A 23,944-nucleotide genomic window follows, 5' to 3' on the forward strand; every position below is an offset into this window, starting at 1 on the left:
ACAGGTTTCTTGCTTTAGTTTCCTTTTTAAAAAAATAGATACCCTTAATTAGATTAAGAAAGTTCCTTCATATTCAGAATTTCCTAAGTGTTTTTCTCAGTGTTGAATTTTATTGGAATTCTTTTTCCTTTTCTACAATATAACCAAGAATAGATAATCTATACTTAATTAATTTTTCTACTTTTATAATTAAGCAGGCTTAAAGCAGAGTGAGAGACTAAAGGAATAATTAAGTATATTTTCTCACAAAAGTTGTGTCATTTCTGTACTGTGGCATTATTCATTAGGTATTGATTAGTAACTTGAAAATTAGAGCAACTTTGCTTTGTCAAAAGAACTTGAGTCAAATCGGAGTTTAAATTCTGACTCTGACAACTAATTAGGTTACTAAACCTCATTTTCTCCATCTGTAAATTGGCAAAAATCTCTACCAGTCAAGATTGTTACAAAGATTAAATGAAATGTTTTAAAAGTAATGAATAACAGTAATATACTAACTCTTTTTACTAGCACGACCAAACAAGCGAACATTACCATATCCCTGGGAAGGCCTGGGGATTAAGTGAGAGCAGCAGTGGCCAACGCTGTGTGTGGCCTCAAAGTCACAGCGACCTCTGTTTCAGTGCAGAATATTGGACTGCTCTGGAAAAAGAAGGAGACTTGGTGCAAAGTTGTGGGTCGTATGTCAGGTTTACAAGCACATGGCAACTGGAGGAAGAAAGCATTTTGTGTGGTGGATTTTCTGTGAAGATGTGGTGGGGTACATTTTGAAGATTCAAAAATAGATTGATGACTTCAGTGCAGGAGCAATTTATAGCCAAGAGTTATATCAATGAAAGTTTCTAGAATAGATGAGAACAGGGCTTTCAGAGCGGTTTGCAGAGAACAAAACCAAATAGCAGTTTGGATAAAGGATCTGAAGGTAGTCGGCCTGAATTGTGAGGTTGACTTGCCTTACCTTCAGAGCACATTTCGTGGTGTCAAGGTTCATCAGAAGAGACTTTGTTGGACAGAGTTCGGTGCATTGGGCAGTGCTAGCTTCAGGGACATTAGGAAGGAGGAGTAGGAGAAAGGGGCCAGGGGCTGGAGTGGTGGAATCTTTCCATTTATGAACAGAAGAAATCTCATGGGCCCCCAGGATGTAGTGGACTCTCCTTGGTCATGTGTCTCTGTTTGCTTTGCCCCAGCACAGAATAATGAATGAGAATAATCCATCAGCTTCCATAATAATGAGTTTATCTGAAGATGGGGAACTGATGTGTTGGGGGAGAGAAAAATTTGGAAGAATTTTCAAGGAAGAAGAGATTTAGGATGTGCCTTGACGGCTGAAACTATGGCCAGGGAAAGAGGTCTGAAGGGTATTTAGAAGTGGTGCCATGGTTGTGCTAATAACTCCTTCCTTGTTTTTTTCAAAAAGGTTTTGGTAAAGAATACATAAATTTTCAATGCTTTTAAAGTCAGATATAGCTGCTTTTGGAGGCATTGCTATGCTGCATTGGGCTGTAAGGCCAGATTTAATAAATAGATACAGAAAAAGACTGGAAAAATGAATTATTTCAAGGAGTTTCTCATTAAAGGCAAGGGCATTTCAATGTAGTATCAGGATTTGGGATTCTGGTAATCCAAGGGAGATTTCAGATGGAGGAAAGGCTGAGTGGACAGAGGGGTTGAAGACGCAGAAGAGAAGGGAAGTCGTGATGAGACATCGAATGGAGCAAATTTCTAGAGAAGAAACAAAAAGGCAGTTCGAACACAGGTGGAGCTGTTGATCTTGAAAAGGAGTAGGGCTCTTATTCTCAGATGGGGTGGAAGGTGGAGAAAGTGTTTGTGGAAACAGGGGAGGGAGTGCGTGTCAGATGGTCTCCGTCGCAGGCAGGTGGGAAGTAGCAAGTGGAGTGTGGAGTTGGGGAAAAGTGGAAAAGGCTTGGAACCAGCTCTCTGTTAATGTGCTTAAGAGGGGATTAGAGATGACAGCAGACTGCTGGGCAGACAGGCAGGAGTCTCAGCTCTGAGTCTGTGTCCTCACTTTCAGGAGTGGAGATGTTGACCTCTGCAGCCCAGACCCACAAACTCGAACAGCACTGCTCTGTGCAGACGCGAGGCACGGAGTGGGATGGTCCATCTGGGTAGAGTCCCACACTATTGCAGACAGGGAGAATGGCATGCCTGCAACCTTTGAAGGGTTCTGGGCGCCAGGAGGCCACATGTGAAAGCAGCCTGCTCCTGTGTGTGAAGTTCCAGAAACTTTTTGCACTCCACCTCCTGGAAAGCTGTCCCTGCACAGCTTTTCTTTTCTTTGGTCTCTGAACCACAGTAAGTGTCAGAGCAACTCATTACCAAGCATGCCAGATTTCTATTACCTGTCACTGCTAAATTATTAATAGCAAGGATAGAGATGGTGGTAGCTGGTGGTGTGATGGTGGTGGTACCTCTCATGTGCAGGGAATATACTCAATATTTTACAAATATTTTTATTCATGTACAATCATGATTGGTAGGTATGATTTTCTCCATTCACAGATGAGGAAATTGATTTCACAGCCACCAGGGTTTATTTGAACTTAATCTATCCCACTGAAAGTTCTTTTAACAAAGCTAAGTTGCTTCCTGATTTGCATGCTTCTCATCAGTTGAAATGACTACTTATAATGAAATTCAAATATAAATGCATTTTTGTGAGAAAAATACATATCCACTTGACAAGCGTCTACCATGTGCTTGGATTTCCCTAAAGGAGCTTATGGACATGTCAAAAGTAGCTAGAGTAGAGTAGAGGGGGAGCACAGGTTGCTGTACTGAGAAGGATGTGGCACACGTTGGGGCAGGAAGTGATGCAAGTGAGGCATCTTGGATGCTTTCCCAGGAAGGTGGAGGTTGCTAGGTAAATAAGATTGGGGTGAAACGGTAATGTAGGTTCAGAGGATACCTCCAATTATTATTTTTAAACATTTGGCCATTTCTAAATTTTGAAAATTTTAGGGAAGTGTCCTAAACTGTAGGGCAATAGTTCTTTTTTTTCTTTTTTGGTGAGGAAAATTCACCCTGAGCTAACATTTGTGCCAGTCTTCCTCTATTTTGGATGTGGCATGCCTCCACAGCAGGGCTGATGAGTGGAGTAGTTCTCCACCAGGGATCCGAACCTGCTAACGGGGGTTGCTAAAGTGGAGTGCGCAAATTTAACCACTGGGCCGTGGGGCTGGTGTAGGGCAAGAGTTCTTAATCATTCCCCTTAGGAAGCTGTTTGATGAGGCACGTTACATTTTGCGACAGGAGAATATACAGACCCACTAACTTTGACATGCAGTTTAAAGGGGGTCATGAATCCACTGAAGCGCCTCTCCAGGCTCCCAGCCAGTCCTCGCTGATTCAGAGGGAGGCTTGCAAAAAGAAAAGAAATGCAGAGGTGTGAGTAGACTGCACTTCTGTAGCTGCCTTACAGCTATTTATGTTCCATTCCGACAACAGCGTCATGAAATAGTTATTAAATCTACTCACAGATGAGTAAATTAGGACTCGGTTAAGTGTCTCACTCAAGTTCACACAGACAATAAATGGCAAACCTGCGATGGGATGCCCTCCTGGGGTCTTGATTCCCAAGCCCAGGTTCCTTCCTTAGACACTAACTTCCTAATGGGAACATTGCTCGAATGAATTCTGATTTATAACAATTAACTTACACGTGAACTTTTGGAAGGCAACTTGTAGTGAGCTGAGGATTGCCTGAATAGTGAAACCTTGTTACTGTTGCCTCTACTAGTCTGTCATAGCTGATCGATTATGATTTATGTGTGTTTTGCTTATAGGTTAACCTGTAGAGTATCTTGACAGCATCTGTAAAACCTGCTTTTGAAACAATTTGCAGGCAGGATGCACCCAAGGTTTTTAAGTTATGTACAATGTAATTGATATGCTACCGTAATCTTACCAATACACAGTGGCAGATTTCCCTAGGGGCCTCTACCACACCCCGTGTTGCTCTGGGAGCTAAAAGTACATTTATCCGAACATGTTCTGTACTAAATTGGTTTCACTAATCAAGCAGGACTTAGCCCTATTTAGAAGAATTAGTGAGGTTTTACTCAATTAGGCTTGATGTCAAGTTAATTTCCCCCCATTAGTGTAATGAAGAATTGCTGTGTTGCTGTCATATCTGCTGATTGATAAAAAAATTGAGAATGAATGCCAACACATTTTTCTTTTGATAGATGAGGAAAAAATGTAAGAGGTACAAATAAATTATTCTGAGCATCAGAAAGAGTTGCTTAATTCTATTGTGTAGAGAGCCCAGTTGCAAACTAGCATAAGCAATGGAAAGATTTAAATACATATTTTCTTGCTGGTGTGTCTTTAACATTGGCTTTTTAAAGTTTTTTTTTTAAGGTTACATTATAAAGTATGTTCATGTCATAAATATCGGACTTGCCAAAATAGGCTTCTTTTCTTTTCTTTGACTTCTGCTATTTGCTCATTTGAAAATATTTATGTGGTGCTGTGTTCTTTACATGCTACATGTTGCAGTTTGGAAATACTGACTGGATCAAGACCTGGTGAGTAATTTACTCAGTGGATGGCATGATGGAAAATTTGCCAAAGCATGAAGTGTTTTATTTTAATAAATGAAATTCATGTCCCAGGGAGAAGCACTTGGGGAGGTGGAATTTATCCTATATTCTATTAGTTCATGTTATATTTATTGTATTTATTTCAAGATAAAAATCCTAAATTAGAAAGATCACAAGGCTAAAGCTTCTTGCAAATGAAGGGTGGTCTTGCCAAAATGCTTTCTGAGTTGACGCTGCTGCGCTGTGAACAGCGTATCAGCAGCTTGTCGCGCAGGCGCGCACACATGCTCACCGAGAGCTGTTCATGTGTCTCCATATCCATATCTATTCAGTTCACGCCTGAGGCAAATGTCCAGATCATAAATATCACTTTTGTAACTATCAATACTTCACTGATAATCTTAGTGAATAAAAAAATAATTGAAGGTGTTTGAAGACCAAATTAAGTGCTCACTCTTAATAAATGTGCCATCAGCTTAGAGTCAGATTGTTGGCTGGGTGGTGAAATTTGATTTTCCTGTGTGCCTGCTTTTTAGATGGGGACTCAGTCCCTTTCTGAGGGTCTCAATCCAATGAAGTCAGTGACTCCTCGCTTATTTTAATGAAGCGGTGTCTTTCTCCTGTCTTTAGCTTTGCTCGCCATGTTAATCAGTGGTCTCATTTATTCAGATATATTGTAAATTTTGAGTTCTTCTCAGAAAGAAGAGAGCCCAGTGTGTGAGGCCAATTATTTTTTAATTGTTTGGGACATTATTGCTCTTTATTTCTATTATCAGGTATCAGAGCATTAAAAGTGGAAAAAGGACAAACTTTATTTTATTGAATCTTCTTTTATTAGGAATATCAAACTGCTTAATGAGCACGAAAAAATTCAATAGCTCAGACAGCACCGAGAAAAATCCATGCATGCTCTGGTCCGATGCTTTTATTACTAGGATATAAAACACATATTGGAAAAACTGAAAGGAGGGGTCATCAGTAACAGTTGTCTAGGCTGCAAAGCAAACACCCAAATCTAGAGATTGTTTTGCATTTGGAAAGTAAAATCGCAAAAACATCCTTTGCTGGGAAGACATCACTTTTGCAGAAACAGTCTACATTCTTTCTGGATTCTTTGTGGTTTTTGTGACTTTAACCAAAATTTCAGTCATGCAACTTACATATTAAATCAGTGATGGCAAGCTTCAGCTGGGCTGCCTTCTGTGGCGACATTTCCTGTTCTGAATGACATCCTTCTCTAGAGGTCAAACCAGTGAAGCTCTACTCAAGGGCAGGAGGATGATATTCAGTTATTCCTTCTGTCATTTATTCACTTGCCCTGTGTCCTGGGATCACCTGCCCAGTGCCAGACTCTGTTCTGTCCCGTGGAGATATCATGGCAAATTAGACAGAAAATGTCCCTGCTCTCTGGTGCCCTTTCTGTCCCAGTGGGACACACCATCACAGGGTGACAGATGCTGTGCAGGGGATTAAAATGTGCTGATGTGGTATCTGGGGGGGCTGCTTTAGTGTGGGCGATCAGGGACACATTTAAGCTAGAATCTGAACTCTGAGAAGCAGCCATCCATGCAAAGATCAGGCAGAAGGTGGCCACGGCTGAGGAAACAGCCAGTGTGGGAAAGAGCTTGGCGGGTTTTAGGAAAAGAAAGGTGAGAGTAGCTAGACCACAATGGATGTGGTATAAAATGACATTGGAGAAAATTCTAGATAGAACTCTTTCTTCAAAGAAGTGTTACTGTGTTCCAACATTTAAATAGTATCCATAATTTCAAATAAGCTTCTGGTTCTACAATTACATTTTATTAAACATAACAAACTCAGGAAGGGACAGTCAAGAAAACAACTGTTTTTCCATCCCAGCTGTGGTCCGTAAACAGCAGATCGTATGGAGCAGATTTGAAAGCCCGAGGATGATGTTTTCTCCCCTCGATGATTGGAGGTGATATTTCAGGTGTGTTTGAAGTGTTGGCAAACCTCAGAACATCAGTTTAGTGTTCTAGTCAAAACCAGAGGCGCTTGAATCGCTCCGCCTTCCAGAATGGAGGGTTGCTGGCAACAGCAATAAAATAATCCATTATTACAGCAATAAAGTGCTGAACTCAGAATTTCTCACCGTGCAAACTCAGTTCTTTGGAGCAGTCTCTCTGCCTTTTCTGGCATGGGCTTAGGAGTCGTGTCGTCTGGGTTCAAGTTCTAGCTGCGTGGTTTTGGTCAAGACCCTCCCTCCAGTATCTTCATTGCTTCATTTGTGATTAGGATGTTACAAATACTCATCTCATGGCATTTAGGAGAGTCCCTTGCAAACAGTAGGCGCTCAACAGTGTTCGTTGCCTTTGTTGCTACTATTCTTATTTTTATACCTCCTTCCTCCAACAATCTTCTGGAAAATGTGTAAGACTCATAAAGTTATATGCAAGGTGGCAGCTGGTGGAAGTCTTCTGCCCCTTCGTGGTCACTAGGATGGAGGGGAAGCGCTGAGCTCTGTGGGCTGGAATGCAGTTTCGGATTCCACATCTCCATTCAGTTCAGCAAAACACGATGCCTCTCCCCATTGTTTCTTTAAAGGAAACATGTATTGAGCACCTGCTAACATTAAACTGTGTCCTCTGGGAGCTCTTGATCTGGCTCCACGAATTTCAGTCAGAGAGAACTGGCAAGGAAATACAGAACAACAAAAACACTTCTGTACTTTCGGAGCGTTTTATGTAGATGAGCCGATTTGGAATAGATTAATGAACATTTGTCCATGCACACCCTTCCCACATTGTGTGTAAATGCCCCTATGTTTGCCCTTTGGAAAGCGTGGAAAGATGCTTCATGTGACAACGATTTGTGAACCTGCAGGCTTTGAGTAGCCTGCAGTGCTGGATACTGGGCGAACAGGAGTGAACAGGGAAGAAAATAAAATCCCATATCTCCTAAGATCACAGGCATAGCTTACTTGGCTTAGGGGTTCAAATTCCAGCTCTGCTCCTTTCTAGAGGTATGACTTTGGGTAAGTTACTTAATCTCTTTAGACCTCAGTTTCATCATCTGTAAAGTGGGGACGATAACCATGTAGGGTTGTGTGAAGGGTCAATGACTTGTAAACTACTAGTATTGTCATAATTCCTGTTCTGTGCTCGTTGAGTATATCCTGTATCTTTCATGCTCAATTCCCCACTATCAAACTTCTTTTCTTAAACTGTCAGCAAATCTCAGAATGTCATAGTAACATCTTTAAGGGGGAATGGAGGTCCTGGTGCCCTTACCCCTGTGTGGTTCCTGCTCCTCCCTCTCTACGTACAGAGTGGAGATCGTCTCTACTTTTCGGAACTGTGGAAACAGAGCAGGGTGCTGGTAGTCCTTCAGAGACAGCATTTCATATCTGACCCTCTGTTGCTCGCTTCTTTCTCTGCTGGCAGATGGCCTGATTCTTAACACCCTGCTGTGATCTTAATTGCCCGCTCTGTGTCTGTGACTGCAGCTGGCCCTTCTCTTGTCCCTCTTGTCGTCTATCCTTCCTTGCCTTTTACTACTTTTCCCAAGCTTCTTGCCCTAAGAGACTTGTGTTTCTAGATCTTCTCTGCCAGTCAGAGAGCACCCCCTCATCTTTTGCAGGACTGGTTAATCAATCATTTGTAGCACATTCTTCGGTGGGATCTTCTCTAGTTGAGCTCCTTTGACACAGTTCGTGTCAAATGGTAATTACACAGCAGGCAGCCAGCGCCTGGGGTTGGTTCCTCTGCCACACCCCCTCCCCCTCTGTCTTCCCATCTGCATTGTCCAGGAAGCCTTAATGCTGAGTAGTGCAGATTCCTGTATTTTGGGAACACTGCTTTTCAGGAGGATAGCAACAAAATTCTCCAACTTACATTAAAACTTAACTAATTTCCTGGTGCCTTCTGACTCCCTTTAAGACTTCTCAGTAACGATGAGAGTTGTGTGGACTGGGGAATATTTCGTACAAACTTTTTGTAAGAAATGATACCTCATTTCCTGGATGTACCAGAGCATTAGTGCTATCCTCAGCTGTAGTAACAGTAGGCAACCTTTGAGAGTGGTCCGAATAGTCCGCTAGGATAACTGTAAATACTTAAGTAGAGTATACTTTAAATTCCATTGGCAAAATAGCATATTTCTTGAAAACCCTTCAGATTTCTCCTCAATTATTTTTTTTCAAGGCAGTGTTGACACAAATAATCCATAACCAATCTGTAAGTCAAAATTGGGGTGAGTTTATAAGATTCCAGATCTGAGGACCATATAGCCCAGGAGAGTCCTTTCACAAAGGATGGAGCACTCCAAAGAAGTAGGGGTGCGTGGAGTGGTCATATACCGTCAAAGAGCACACATCACGTATGATTGGAATGTCCCTTTTGTAACAGTCATGAGATTGCCTAGCCAGCACAGCGATTCACACAACAATTGATGGACACAGCAGGGTAGCAGTTCTCTTGTCTTGAGCTGTGTGGTCACAGGTGAGCGCAGCAATCAGTTCCTAGCCTAGGGAGAGATGCTTATCCTTAAGGAAATGCCAATGTGGGGGGAGTTGCATCTTTGTCTTAAGGCCATTTGTTCTTGTCTTTGGGACATAGTAAATACTTAAAGCGGATATACAATGCATGCTCAATGGTCACAGCACACCCTTTTAGCAAAACACGGTCAGGCCGAATTAGGTTTACACGAAATGGCTTCCTCATTTACTCCAATGTATCCTATTGCTTTTCATTTATTTATCAACAGTAAAAATTATATGGTCCCAAATAGAAAATGAAAGACAATTATTTCAACTCCTAAAGACCAAAATAATGTTACTCACATTCCACACAGGGGATGGAGAGAAAGGAAACCATTTTAAAGGTTTCTGGAAATTGTATTTTTCTTTTAATGGTTATTTTCATTAGCAAAGAGAGTTTTGGAAATAGTTACGAGGTTTTCCTGAAACCAAATGACTAGAGACTGAGTGCATTTGAATTATATTTGGTTATATGCATTAAAGATAAAATCGGTTTCTCCTTTCTCATGTGAAGTTCACTTTGGTTACAGGGAGCTGAGACTGACTTTTCAGGGCCAGAAGAGAGACAGAGGAGCCACCAGCTGTAAAGTGCATTGGAATCACTAGAAAATATAGTCATAAAAGCAAAGTGAAATTTTGTATTTGTATGGTACCTTTAATTCTTTGTAGTATCTTCATGTCTATTTAATCCTTTTTGTAGGTTTTTCATTAAAATATATTTAACGGTATATATAGAGTCTGTGAGTGTTGTGTGTGGCGTGAGCATTAGACTGAATCAGTCGTGGCCTTTCCAGAAAGAGATGGCCCAGTCAAATAAGGATAAGTCATAGACAGAAGAGAGACAATTTGTAAAACTCTGAGCAAAGTGTAGGTGACCCCCAGGGGATATGGCAGTAAAACCGGGGCTTAGAGTAGTGGAGCTGTTGACAGTCTTATGTCCAAAGAGGAAAGGGACGGAATCAATTCCTAGAACCTGGAAGGAGTTAGTCTTGTACAGAAAGCCAAATATAAGTAGAGCAGTGATCTTTAATAGGGACGTAGCCAGCCTCAGGTCCCCTCAGGGAGGGAGCCTGGGGAATAAATACCCCAAGTCTCCCTCTCCTCCCCTCGAATTTTATTTTAGAGCACTTTGTTTGGAACCAACTAGAAGCCAGGAGCATAGGAACCCTTAGACAGACTTCATACAGGTCTCATGGAGCAGAGAACTGGGAAAAGAAGTATGGAAAGTGGATCTGGAAAGGGAAATGAAAGATATCTGGCCTATTCCACACTTTTTTTTCCCCTGTCAGCCTCCACTCTTGTCCTTCATCTGGGTGAAAAATGCATGTCCCCAAAACAGGGAATGCAGAGTCCCATCCACTACGATATCATCCCAGTGTGATCCGACAGTAATGATGCAAACTGAAACGGAAACATTGGCCACTACCAGTATTCTTCATATAAAACACTGGGGAATGGGGAGAGGAGAAAAGATGCAATTGAGGAAGATAAATTTAACTTATAGCTGCTCCTCAGTTCTATGGCTGGTCATAAGGCCTAAGCTGGTAATGATAGCTGCCTCCTACTCTACATTCTGTATTTACCTCACTGTCTGGCGTCACCTTGACTGGCTAGGTCCTTTTCCAGTTGGAGTCGCCCAGACCTTCATTCCTGCAGGATCTGAGTCCTTGGTGGTCTTGTCTTCATTGCATTGTGGCTGTTCTTCCTTGACTATGACTGATGGGAAGGGAGTGCTAAGAAGCGCCCCACTGAATTCCCTGAGTTCCAAGCATTGTTCTTGTCCTTCTTCTGTAACAGAAACTCAGGTCCTCCTGATCATTGAGTGCCATTATCCTAGCCAGTATGGTGACTTCCTGATTTACCTGTTGGTTTAGGGACATAAAGAACCCTAAATTTCCAGGAGTTAGTCTCCACTTCCAATGAATCAGAAAATAACCATGTTTCCTGGTAGAAAAATTACTCACTTGGATGTTAGGACCTTCAAACTCACCAAGTCTATGGTCCTGGGGACAGGAAGCAAGAATTCTTCAAGTGGGTTATTAGATGTACACATGAGGTGGGCCACTCTCGCCTCCACCCCTTGGTGCTGGATCTTTGCATCTTGCACAGTAGCGGCAGCCCCATGTGTTTGCCTGCTGGTGTAAAGCATATATCCGCATCCTGTGGGCAGAACTCCAGCCTGTCAGGGTGTTATGTCCTGGTTTGCACCCTGGCTGAGCCTTCAGCAGGGCATTCCACAATTCTGTCAAGCTGGTTGCTTCTATGAGGAGGCAAGTGATATGATTTGTGAATTCTAAGTATTGAGCCCATTGTCCCACTTCCTTTGCTGAAAAATGGTTCAGAGGCAGTTTATATAGATTACCTTGGCTATATATCAGTTATACTATAAGTCCATGAATGGCGGTGCTAGCAGAAACAGTTGAAAGCAGGGAAGGCGTATTATAGGTCTATCTTTGTGAGTCAGAAGAGCACCTCCTTTTGTTGGGAGGGATCCAGTGTAATCATCCTGCTGCTACCTAGAGCCAGCTGGGATTTCTTGCCACATTGAACAGTGATGCCATTTTGAAGGCTCAGCATTGACCTTGGCTTCTGACAGATTGTACTTTCTTCAGTGCTGGTAAGCCAGATCCTCCTTGGTAGAGGAAGAGAAGGTTGAATCTGTGAATAGTCTCCATTCCCACTACTCCGACTGCTTTGTATATGGGCCCATCAAGCAAACACTGGAATGGCCGAGGAGAGACACCAAGTGGCATTTATCGTCAGATTTTCTTGTTCACTTTATGATTGAAACTGTCCTCTGTGATAACCTCTTATGAGATTTAATGGAATAGAATTATCTTCATACTCTGTGCCTTTTACAAGAAGTCCATCTATATATTTCTTTCCAGATGTCTATGCTACCAATTTCCAATTTTGTTTTTTAAAAGTCTCTGACCACCTAGCCAACTTGTTAGCACCCACACATGAGTTAGTAAAGACCTATATCTCAGACCATTTCTTCTACATGAAGTTCAACACTGCAGTCAAAAGTTGCCCACTTGGAGGATTTCCCTTTATCAATATATTTTAAGTTCATTGTGAGTAATTGTACAGCTGACTGGTTCTGGCACGCTTACAGATCTATCCACAGTTAGCTGGCTGTGGGGAATTTCCCATGAAGCCTTATTGTTGTTGAGGAAAAAGAGATGAAGAGTTAGGTTAAGGAACTGTGGAAGTCTGGATGACTGCTATCGCAATTCGTCTTCAAGATTGGTGTGGGCCTGTTCCTGTGTGTACAATTTAATAATGGGATGCTTATGTGAATAGCTGTTTTTATTGGCTTACTGGATCAGATAACATCCAATGCAGGCTGGGCATGATCTCACGGCCACTTCATGTCCCGTGCGCACAAGCTAAGTCTCCACAAGGACCCAGGTACAAGCAAGGAACTGCTTTTGAGTAAAAGAATAGTTAATGGCAAAAGAGCACATGGATTTCCCTAATGTCCTAGGGGTCTGCACTGTGATTCTCTGCCCAGGGCTTGCCAGCAGGCTCCTTCAGGCATCTCTGTCTGCCATAGACTCTTCTAATTCTGCTGGGTCTGCTGGGTCATATGAAATTCTTGAGAAGAGCTGTGGCAGGAAAGCATGCGTAGACTTTGCAGAGCACTTTCATGTTCTGGGCTTCCCTCTAAAATGCAGCCCACCTATGGGCCAATGTCCCATTTCTCCATACTTCGAATATATGAAAAACCCAATTAAATCTCATTTTTTTGGTGTGTTTGTTATGGCCACTTCCAGCATGAATGATTATATCATTTAGGATCCCAATAGGAACAGATGGAACACTCGCATTAGAATAATTTCAGGAAGATTTATTTATAAGGTGTGAATGGGGTATAAAAACCAGGCATCAGTAATGGCAGGGTTGTTACCATCCTTGAACCCAAAAGGCGGAGGAGAGGGAGCAGGTACTGGAACCTGGGAAAAGAGTAGTCTTGAGAAGAGCTGTGGCCTTCAGTTGAGGGTCATGGACAGCCTGAGATGACCACACAAAGGAGTATCAGAGAAATAAATACCCTGACTTCTGCCTCCTGTCTCCTCCTCAGCTCCCTCTAGGGTTCCCCAGTGGTCAATCTCAAATGGAAACTAGAGGGGAAGGAGCCATTCAGGAAGGCGCTTCAAGACAGAGAGCAGGGTGAGAGAGTGGAGAGTCATCCTGCAAGGGCAAACAGGAGCATTTATCACAGGCCTGAAGTTTGAATCCTGGGTGTTCCTTTCTGGACTATGAGTTACAATAAGAAGGAGAGTCTTTTATTTATATTTCTGTACTCAGTTCTTAGGACAGTTCTTTCTGCTATTAAATAAGCGCTCAGTAAATAATTAAGTAGCCTAATCCCAACACCTCCTGTGTGACTTTGAGCAAGCCATTTATATTCTTGGATTGTCATTTTCCTCATCTCTAAAGTTAGTATGCCAGTATCTGTTCTGTTTCACTCGTGAGGATGTTGTAAAGGTCAAAAGAAAAGACGGTAACATATGGAAGTGCTTTGTAAACTGTGAAGTGCTGGGAATGCAAAATATTAATTTTAAGATTCCTTTCCTCCTTACCCAGTCAACTCTGATTCATATAAACGTACTAACTCAGACTTCATCCTTTTCAGGTGGGTTTTACTTTCTGGCTAATTAGCTTCCTGACTCTTTCATACACCTTGAACTTCAAAAGTTGAAAGTTCAATAGCTTTCTTCAAGAGTACATTTATGCCCAAGCTCAAGCATCCTTGTTAAAATTTTTCCTTTTTCCAAGTCTTTTTACCCTCTCACTTTTCTAAAACTCTTTTTTTTGGTAGGTTTAATTTTTCTTCCTTTTTTCTCCAATAATCTTGATCAGTGTGTTCCTGAATGTATTCAAGGGTCACACATGAGAAATCTTTTGTCTTGCACACTTTTCTCTTAAGGTGGTATTGTTTCTCTTTCTTGTAATAATACTGTGTTCATCTGCACTTTGTTAGAGAAAATGATCTATGTGACATCATAATAATCATTCGTGGAGCACTTAGCAATTTATAAACATGTCATTTAATCATCACAACACTCCTGTGAAGTTGGTAGTATTATTTTCTCACTCTACAGGTAAGGAATCTCAAGTCAGATTCCAGTAACATATTTTTTTTAAGCACTTTATTTTTTTAAGACTAGTTTTTGGTTCACAGCAAAATTGGGAAGAAAGTACAGAGATTTCCCATATACCGCATGCCCCCACACTTGCATAGCCTCCCCCATTATCAACATCCCCGACTGGCTCAGTACATTTGTTAGAATTGATGAACCTACATTGACACAACATAATCACTCACTGCAAGTTCATAGTTTATAGTTCTCTCACAGTGTTGTACATTCCATGGGTTTGGACAAGTGTGCAATGATATGTGTCTATCATTGTAGTATCATATAGAGTATCTTTGCTGCCCTAAAAATTCTCTGTGCCCCACCTATCCATCTCCCTTCTCCCCCAACCCCTGGCAACCACTGATATCTTTATTGTCTCCATAGTTTTACTTTTTCCAGAATGTCATATATTTGGAATCATACAGTATATATAGCCTTTTCAGATTGGTGTCTTTCACTTACCAATATGCGTTTAAGATTCCTCCATGTCTTTTCAGCTCATTTTTTTGGGAGGGTTAATAATATTCCATTGTCTGGATGTACCACAGTTTATTTATGCATTCACCTACTGAAGGGCATCTTGCTTGCTTTCAAGTTTTGGCAATTAGAAATGCTGCTGTAAACATCTGTGTGCAGGTTTTTGTGTGAATATGTTTTCAGTTTCTCTAGGTAAATATCAAGGAGCCTGATTGCTGGATTGTATGATAAGAATACGTTTCGTTCTATAAGAAACTGCCAAACTGTCTTCCAAAGGGGCTGTACCATTTTGCATTCCCAGCAGCAATGAATCAGAGTTCCTATTGCTCCACATCCTTGCCAGTATTTGATATTGTCAGTGTTTCTGATTTTGGCCATTTGAGTGGGTGTATAGTGGTATCTCATTGTTTTAATTTGCATTTCCCTGATGACATATGATGTGGAGCATCTTTTCATGTGCTTATTTTCCATCTGTATATCGTCTTTAGTGAGGTGTCTATTAAGGTCTTTGACCTAGTTTTTAATTGGGTTGTTTCCTTATTTGTTAAGTTTTGAGAGTTTTTTGTGTATTTTGAATAACAGTCCTTTATCAGATGTTTCTTTTGCAAATATTTTCTCCCAGTTTGTGGCTTGTCTTCTCGTTCTATTGACATTGTCTTTTTCAAGGCAGAAGTTTTTAATTTTAATGAAGTCCAGGTTACTGATTATTTCTTTCATGGACTGTGCCTTTGGTGTTGTATCTGAAAAGGCAACAACATACCCAAGGTCATCTAGGTTTTCTCCTATGTTATCTTCTAAGAGTTTTGTTTTGCATTTATGTTTAGATCTGTGATCCATTTTTTGTGATGGATGTCAGGTCTGTGTCTAGATTCTTTTTTTTTTTTTTTTGCGCGTGGGTGTTCCCTTGTTCCAGCATCATTTGTGGAAAAGACCATCTTTTCTCCATTGTGTTGCCTTTGCTCCTTTGTCAAAGATGAGTAGATCATATTTACATGAGTCCATTTCTGGGGTCTCTCTTCTGTCCCCTCCATCTATTTGCCTGTTCTTTCACCATCGCCATACTGTTTTCATAACTGTAGCTCTACAGTAGGTCTTGAAGTTGGGTAGTGTCAGCCTTCCAACTTTGTTCCTTCCCTTCAATGTTGTGTTGGCTGGTCTGGGTTTTTTACCTTTCTGTGTAAACTGTAGAATCACAAAATAGCCACAAAATAACTTGCTGAGATTTTGATTGGGATTGCAGTGAATTTACAGATCAAATTGGGAAGAACTTGAGATCTTGACAGTATGGAGTCTTCCAATTTATAAATATAGAGTATCTCTCCATTTACTCAGTTCTTTGATTTCTTTCATCATAGTTTTGTGCTTTTCCTCATGTCGATCTTGTACATATTTTGTTAGATTTATACCTTAGTATTTCAGTTTTTTTTTGAGTGCTCATGTAAATGGTGTTAGAGTTAAATTTCAAATTTCACTTGTTTACTGCTGGGATATAGGAAAGCAATTGACGTTTCGTATGTTAACCTGTGTCCTGCAACTTTGCTATAATTGCTTACTAGTTCCAGGAGCCATTTTTGTCGATTCTTTTGGATTTTTTACATGGACAGTCATGTCATCTGCCAACAAAGACAGTTTTATTTCATCCTTCCCAATGTGTATATACCTTTTATTTCCTTTTATTGTCTTGTTGCATTAGCTATAATTAAGTAACTTTCCAAAGGACCCCCAACTATTAAGTAGCAGAACGTTACTCAAACTCACACCCATTTAATGCCAAGACGCATACCTTTAATCATTAAGCCAGCTTGCATTCAGTGTTCCTTTTATGGGCATAGATTTTATATATTCCTTTGCCTATAACTAATCTTTTGTTTGTTGTCATTTATATTTCCTTTTGTCATCATCATTGTGTCTTTTGGTGGGTTGCTCCTCAATTACCAATAAAACTTATTTCTTTTCATCAGTAAAATATATAGACAACCGTAAAAACATTTGCACCAATCATGGCTCATCTTGCCTCCTCCAGCGCAGAATGAGGTCCAATTGTGCTCGTGCTGGTCTTTGCAGCCGTTAACCCAACACAAAGTTTCACTTGGGTGGGACAATACCCCCTTTTTTCAATGCAGACCAAATCCAGCAGGTAGCCTGCTTCTCCAGCTTTGCCTTGTCTGCTGGTTACTCTTGAGTCATCACAGGTTCACTTTTCCCTCTTGCTGGTTCTCACCCCACGTCTTTAACATTTTGTTTTCCGAGTTAAGATAGCATAAAAGTGCACACACACACACAAAAATCCATAACACCCCATATAAGATAAAAAGAAAAAACCCAAAGATTAACCACAGTACTTTCCCACAGGGAGAACCATGATTAGCATTTTTGTACGTATCTTTCCAAATATGTTTGCACTTAGGCCATTATGGAATTATAATAATAATTATTTTCACGAAAATGTCTTCACTAGACATACTGTTTTATATTTTTTTTTACTTCAACACTAAGTTTTGGAAATCTTGACATGTAGAGAAATACAGATATTCATCCTCTCTACTGCTCTGCATAGGATTTCATTGCGGGTGTAACTCATGTTTATATGACCCATCTCCTTCTGAAGGGCACCAAGTCCTTTCCTTTTCTTTCCTCCTCCTCCTCCTTGCCCTCCTTCTCATTCTTCTCCACCTACTCCTTTCTGTTCTCCTTTGCTTCATCCTTCTGTTTCTCTTCCTCCTCCTCCCACTTCATGCCATGCCTCCTTCTCCATGTCCTCCTCCTCTTCCTCCCCCCTCCTGCCCTCCTCCTCTTTTTGATCTGCCTTGAACTGTTAAACTTCAACCATTCTGCAATAAGCCCACTTGCTTTCTTCATTTTGTCTTCATAGTCTTTTTTTCTTTTCCTTTTTGCTCCTTCCTCTCCATACTTACGTCGGGTTCTAGACGGTCTTCCCTCTACCCTCACCACTCTGGTCCATGATGTCCTTTCTCCCTCAGTCTGATTACTCTGCACTTTGCTTTGAGTTTCATTTCTCTTAATAACTAAGGTGAGAGATGTTAAGAGCTTTGCTGATGATTACACAGTGATTCTTTTCTGAGCCCAGCTCGAAACCAGGTCTCTCAGATTTCAGCCCTCTGGTCTTTTCATTAGATTGTGTTTCCTCGTCATGGCTGAGGTTAGAATTAGCCTCACATTTGGTGTACAAGTGAACAAAGAAGCAAGCAAGCAGACAACAACAGCAGCGACAGAAATAAAAAAGAGAGGGACAGAAGAGAATACTCTCTACCTTAAGTAGAGGAACTTGAATTCTCTGCTCAGTGACTTAGTTCCAGGTAAACTGAAAAAGAACTCTTTGTGAATGTTTGCCTACCTTCGTTTGTTCCAAAACCATCAAAAATATATGACTGTTAGCTTACCAAACAGTCCCATTTGAGACCTAAGCTTATAGAGCTAAAAGCATGCATAATAAATAGAGTCAATAATATTTGTACTTAGAAGTAAGAGAATCATGGCTGATAGATTAAATTAATTTCTTTTTCAGAATTAAAGTAGTTTGTATATAGACTCTGTATGTAATATTAGGTGGTCAAGATTTGGTCTTATACTCTTTTCCCTAAATCACCATAAGTAAATAAGGAAATTATAGACATGTGATTAGGTAAACTGAGTTAGAGCATGAAAACAACTGGTCTTATTAAGTGTATCTTGGCGGTAAATTGTTGCAAAGCCAAGGTCACTTCCTCTAGGGCTTTTCCCAGGACCACCTTTGTTTCTCTTGTGGCAGTAATTTCTTCCTGCTTGGGGCATTTCTTACCCAAGCCACCCATTTGACATGTACTAAACCGTGCTTGTTTATTTTGTGTGCATTGAAGATATATCACTGGTTAAATTAATTAGACAAGGAGGTCATTAGACTGAGGTGGCTCTAATGCCATGGTGGCCTGTGTCAACAAACCAAAATCGAAGCCTGTATGTGCCTCGGATTACAAAATTGAAACCTAAGGACAACCCATTACACCAGCCAACTGGGCTTTAAGCCAGAGCCAACCAGTGATTTCCGTGCTTTGCTTTCACCTTTTCAGTATGTGGCTCTCTCCTCAGCTCCTGTCAGTGGCGTGTCCTAACCACTTATGATTTGATTCTACCTGATTTGAATAGAGTTTTTCTCAAATAATCTCAACATTTTTAATTTGCCTGAGTTTGTCTTTTAACACTGTAAAGTAAAAAGACAACATTTTAGGACCAGGTGAAATTCTTTTTATGTTGATGAGATTTACCTTTTAAAATGAAAGGAAATGAAACACTTATTCCAGCGTTGCTTCCAGTGTTTAGAAGAGTTTTTTGAGAGGAGGGGCTGGTTCAAGGCCTGTCCATCTATTCAGGAATAGCTCCCTTCTCCCTGCCATAAGCCTTTTCTCTGCTGTACATGATTAGGGGTGCCTCTCCACTCTGAAAGACTTGTTTGTGAACCATTGTCTCTCTCAACACATAACACATGTCCTTTTTCTCTATATCTCTTAGACTCGACAAATATTAGTTATCCTGTTGACTGGCTGTCTATTATTTTACAGGATGGAAGAAAGGAGTCCAGTTCATGTACATGTTTGAAGGGGCCCAAGCTGTCGGAGATAGGGACAATTGCCTGGATGGTGACGCTCAGTGACGCCCTCCACAATTTCATCGATGGGCTGGCCATTGGGGCTTCCTGTACCTTGTCTCTTCTTCAGGGAGTCAGCACCTCGGTAGCGATCCTGTGTGAGGAGTTTCCCCATGAGCTAGGTAAAGGCTTTGCTCATGTTGCAAAGTCAGATACTTTTTGGTTTCAGGATAGTGACACCTATCAGGTGACACACTCTTAAAAATCCTGCTGATGCATCAAAATGAAGGAGCCCTTGTTGGACATTGATGGATATCTTTTATCTCATTCCCAAAACTGAAAAAATGATTCACTTGATATTTTCTTCTTCTTCTAGGGGACTTTGTGATCCTACTCAATGCAGGAATGAGCACTCGACAAGCCTTATTATTCAATTTCCTTTCCGCATGCTCCTGCTATGTTGGACTAGCTTTTGGCATTTTGGTGGGCAACAATTTTGCTCCAAATATCATATTTGCACTTGCTGGAGGCATGTTCCTCTATATTTCTCTGGCAGATATGGTAAGAAATTTTAATATTTCATCTTGTTTTAATTTAAAATTTAGAAACAAATGTCTGGGTTATGATTTGAATAAGTGCCAAAAAAAAGTCCTTACTGTTGTAATTTAGAACATTCTTGGTTCAACAGATAACTCTTTTTGAGTACTTTGTACTAATAGTAATTTGAAAGTGATTCTCATTGTTTAAAATCTATGATCATATTGATAGAAGACAAAATTTTTTATTTTTGCTACAGCAGAGCTATTTCCCCAGGATTTTTGCCATGTTCTGGGTAAACTTTGTGTTCTATTATAGTGTATCCTCATAGGACATTTCCGCCTGTGGTGAGGATGTCACATCGGGAAGGGAATACCTTGTTAGAGTAAATAGCATTTTGTTATTTCAAAGTTATAAACAGTGGGAGCCTTTTGGGTTGAACTAAAACTGATAAAATTGGACGATGTTTACTTGGGTCAGTATATATTTGTATCTGTGTTCATGTCTGTGCTGTGTCTCTGTCCTTCTGTCTCTGTATGTGTAAGAGAGAGAACATCAATGGTCTTGTGTGTTTTCAAATGGATCATGGACAGCTTTCTGAAACATGAAAATGTGCTAAGTGTATGCCAATCGAGAAATATTTTGTTTGCATTTGGAACTAAGCATATATTACATACGTAATTTAATAATTTAGTTTCCTTCATCTGCATTCTGAGCTCCAATGATAACCATCCAGCTCTGTTCTCTGTTCTGTACAGACCCTTATAAGAGCAGGGATTTCACCTCTTGGAACCATCATTCCAGTTTTGTTTTTCTTCACAGAATTAATGTCTCATGCAGTCTTGATACTAGGCCATCACTTTTTTCTCTGATATAAGAACAGAATCTATTAAAGTTGTTCAGTTTAAAGAAATAACACTAACAAATGACGCTCTATATACTCACGGCAGTTTTGCCGTTTTCAGAACGATTTTGCCGCTTTCTCGCATCTTATCCCAGTAGCCCTTTGCTTCAGTCAGCATGTGGATTGACTGTGGGCTCTGGAGGCCTCTCGGATGCTTGGTGCAGTGCTCCCCTGCATAGAGAGCAAGTCATTTTGGAAAATGTTTTGAAAAGCTGCCATTTGCAGATATCCTCACGGAGCCATTTCAGGAAGTAGAAATTATCTGCTGAGAAAGGGTAGATTTTAAGTACAAAACTTGGGGTTTTAATTGCTTTCACTGTGATGAGATTGTTAATAGTCTTCAACCCCAGAAGAGTGCATAACTTATTTTAAAAGTTTATGATTTTGTGAGAAGTAGAGCAAGCAAAAGAAAGCAAATGGAAGAGAATGGGAATTACCTGTATAGTGATTTCTAAAACATTTATTTAATCATCTACTAGTGATTGATATTTCTGCACCAGGCCTGGAAGTTGTAAGACAGTGGGGACACTGGAGTGAGCCAAAGAGGCACAGCCCCTGTGGCCTGGGCCTTCTGTCCACAAAGAGGGGAGCCTGGCACTCAAATGGAATCACACACATGACTGAAGGGCTGCAGATAGACAGGCTGTGAAGGAACAGGGAGAGCGATACGTGAGATGAGAGGTGATAATAGGGGACCTAACGTAAGTTAGGAGGGTCCAAGGAAGACTTTCTAGGAAAGTAAGATTTAAGCTGAAACCTGAAGGATTTAGCTCATTGAAACTTGGAGGGAGAAGAGTGCAGATAGAGGTTTGGGTGGGTGTGAAGATTTTGAGGATGGAAAGAGTCTGGATGCATTTGAGCTCCTGAAAGAATGTTGTAGATGGAGCATAGAGTGCAAGGAAGAGAGAGAGAGAGGGAGAGAAGAGGGGGAGAGGAGGCATAAAATGAGATGAACCCCATCCTGTTGATTAACTCAGTTGGAGAAGACTATTTAGTGCTTTTATTTTTGTTGATGTCTGATAGGGCTAGAGATCCCTATTATGCTACCTATACTAAAAGCTTTAAACCTCTGAAATAAATGATCATCCTCGCACCCCCACGGAAGTCTGTAAATGACTGTTTTATGTTCTACCACAAGATGGCAACAGTTATCTAACAATATGTCTTTGTTTTAGTTTCCAGAGATGAACGATATGCTGAGAGAAAAGGTAACTGGAAGAAAAACCGATTTCACCTTCTTCATGATTCAGAATGCTGGAATGTTAACGGGATTCACAGCCATTCTGCTTATTACTTTGTACGCAGGAGAAATTGAATTGGAGTGATAGGAAATGAAAGATGGTGTTGTTAGTGAAGCCATTTAATAAATAAAAACATCTTCAAAGGGATTTTTAAACTGATCCTATTTAGTTAAAAGGTAATTTCATTTTCAACTGTAAGTCAAGAAAACTGATTATTGGTTTCAGATCTGTGAAATAGACCATTATTTGTTGTTAAAAATGCTTCAAAAGGTTTTCACTTCCAGCTGAAAAGCCTGGTATATGAGATCTTTGGCAAACACCCACTTTTCCATGTTTCATGCATATTAGGAATCATCACAAAGCAAGAAACATGCATTCTATAATCATTTAGCCACAGAGACCCAGAGAAAAATACAGGCTAGGCTGTATAAGCCTTTAAACCTCTCTGGGAGGATCAAAAGTTAAGTGGTTTCAGAGTGGTTTTCTTTTAATTAATTTGTTCTAGTGCTTTCATGAGCAAGTATGCTGAAATGTGGAAGAGAATCAAAACATATACGACACGGGCAGAAATGATTGCACGGCCTGAGCGAACCCAGGAAAGAAAGCTGGCCCACAGCTTTGCTTGGTTTCATATTTTAGGTAGGCACTTGTAGGTTTGTTTTGAAAACCATCCTAAAATAATATGAATTATGAAATCAATGAAGTTTTGTTATCCCTACTAAGTTCTGACTTTGATACTTTATCTCTAATGTAAACTCTAGTAGATTCCCTAAAAATCCAGAATTGCTTTTTTGTGACTTACGTCGTGGTTGCACCACAACAAACGGCAGAACAGCTGACGACAACTCACTCTCAGTGTGTGGTGTGTTTGCTTTGTGAAGGTGAAGAATATGTTGGTTTGTAGAAAGAAATTGAATGTAATTTTAAGCAATTTACTTTTAAAGATGAACACAATTATTTAGCAGGGATATTTTAAATAAATGCAAAATAACAGCTCAACTGCTGTGTCAAGGACTGATTAACTAGAAAACATATGTTCCTATGGGTGATTGAGACTCATTCAGAAAAGACTTCTTTTGTGTTCAGCTTGCATTTTTCCTATATAGTATGCCTTGGAAAAAGACTTCCACACACCATGGTTATTTTTCTACCTTTTATAAAAGATAGATCCTGTTTACTCATTTAGCAGATATAGAAAGTTGGTCTAAACCTGAACAACCTAACCCCAATTCACACTCCCAAGTCACTTAAAGGTGATTTGACAGTGAGGAAAATGATTGATGAAAGCCAACAGTGATCTCAGGAATTACGTTTCCCGTAGACCATAAAATGGTGTCACATAGCAATAATGCAGATCTGATGAATATTTAACATGTATGTTAATGTACATTTCACTTTATGATTGACATTTAAAAAAATATCATTTGACCAAATAGTAAACACTTTTGAAACCAACTATTGTGTCATTCATTATTCATTTTAATATGTATCTTTTTGAGTGACTTCTAGGTACCTGGTATTATGTGGGAGAGACATAAATAGGAAATTGGTGATGTGTTTATTTCAAAAATATTCAGCAAATAAGTATTGTAAAGATTAATCATTGTGCATTAAAATCTGTAAACATAGAATCTATTTTTATCATTTCATCTGTTTACTTTCGATCTGAGGAAGTAATCTTTACCTTTTTAAAGCACAGATTGTATATCTGGGTTAAGAAGGTATTTACAACATGATATTAAAACAAGATAGTTTAATAAGCTCTCATTTGGTGTAGATCATTGTGTATGTGGACTGTCTGGGTGCTTCATATTACTCTCTCCATCTGTTGATCTTTTGTCCATTTTCTTCAACTAGGAGGAGAATGGAGGCAATAGGGCACAAAGACCCAAAAAGCAAAAAGAAAATTGCTACTTATTAGAAGCTGTGATTGCAGGTAGAAGGCAGGATATGGAAAGCCGTGAGTAAATTGAAATTATCCTAGATAACTACTCAA

At 40.2% G+C, this 23,944-nt stretch overlaps 1 protein-coding gene across 5 annotated transcripts in view; it reads left to right on the forward strand.

Moving 5' to 3' along the window:
- Window positions 1–23,403, forward strand: part of SLC39A8 (solute carrier family 39 member 8) — a 70,413-nt gene extending 47,010 nt beyond the window's left edge. For all 5 annotated transcript variants that reach the window (XM_070263352.1, XM_023637636.2, XM_023637640.2 and 2 more), the window contains 3 exons: window positions 19,241–19,448; window positions 19,643–19,827; window positions 21,883–23,403. In XM_070263352.1, coding sequence (XP_070119453.1) covers window positions 19,241–19,448; window positions 19,643–19,827; window positions 21,883–22,032 — 543 coding nt within the window. In that variant the 3' untranslated portion in view covers window positions 22,033–23,403. The remainder of the gene's footprint in view (window positions 1–19,240; window positions 19,449–19,642; window positions 19,828–21,882) is intronic.
- The last annotated feature ends 541 nt before the right edge of the window (window positions 23,404–23,944 follow it).

This window comes from Equus caballus, chromosome 3 (genome assembly GCF_041296265.1).
Source record: "Equus caballus isolate H_3958 breed thoroughbred chromosome 3, TB-T2T, whole genome shotgun sequence".
NCBI classification, from domain to species: Eukaryota; Metazoa; Chordata; class Mammalia; order Perissodactyla; family Equidae; genus Equus; species Equus caballus.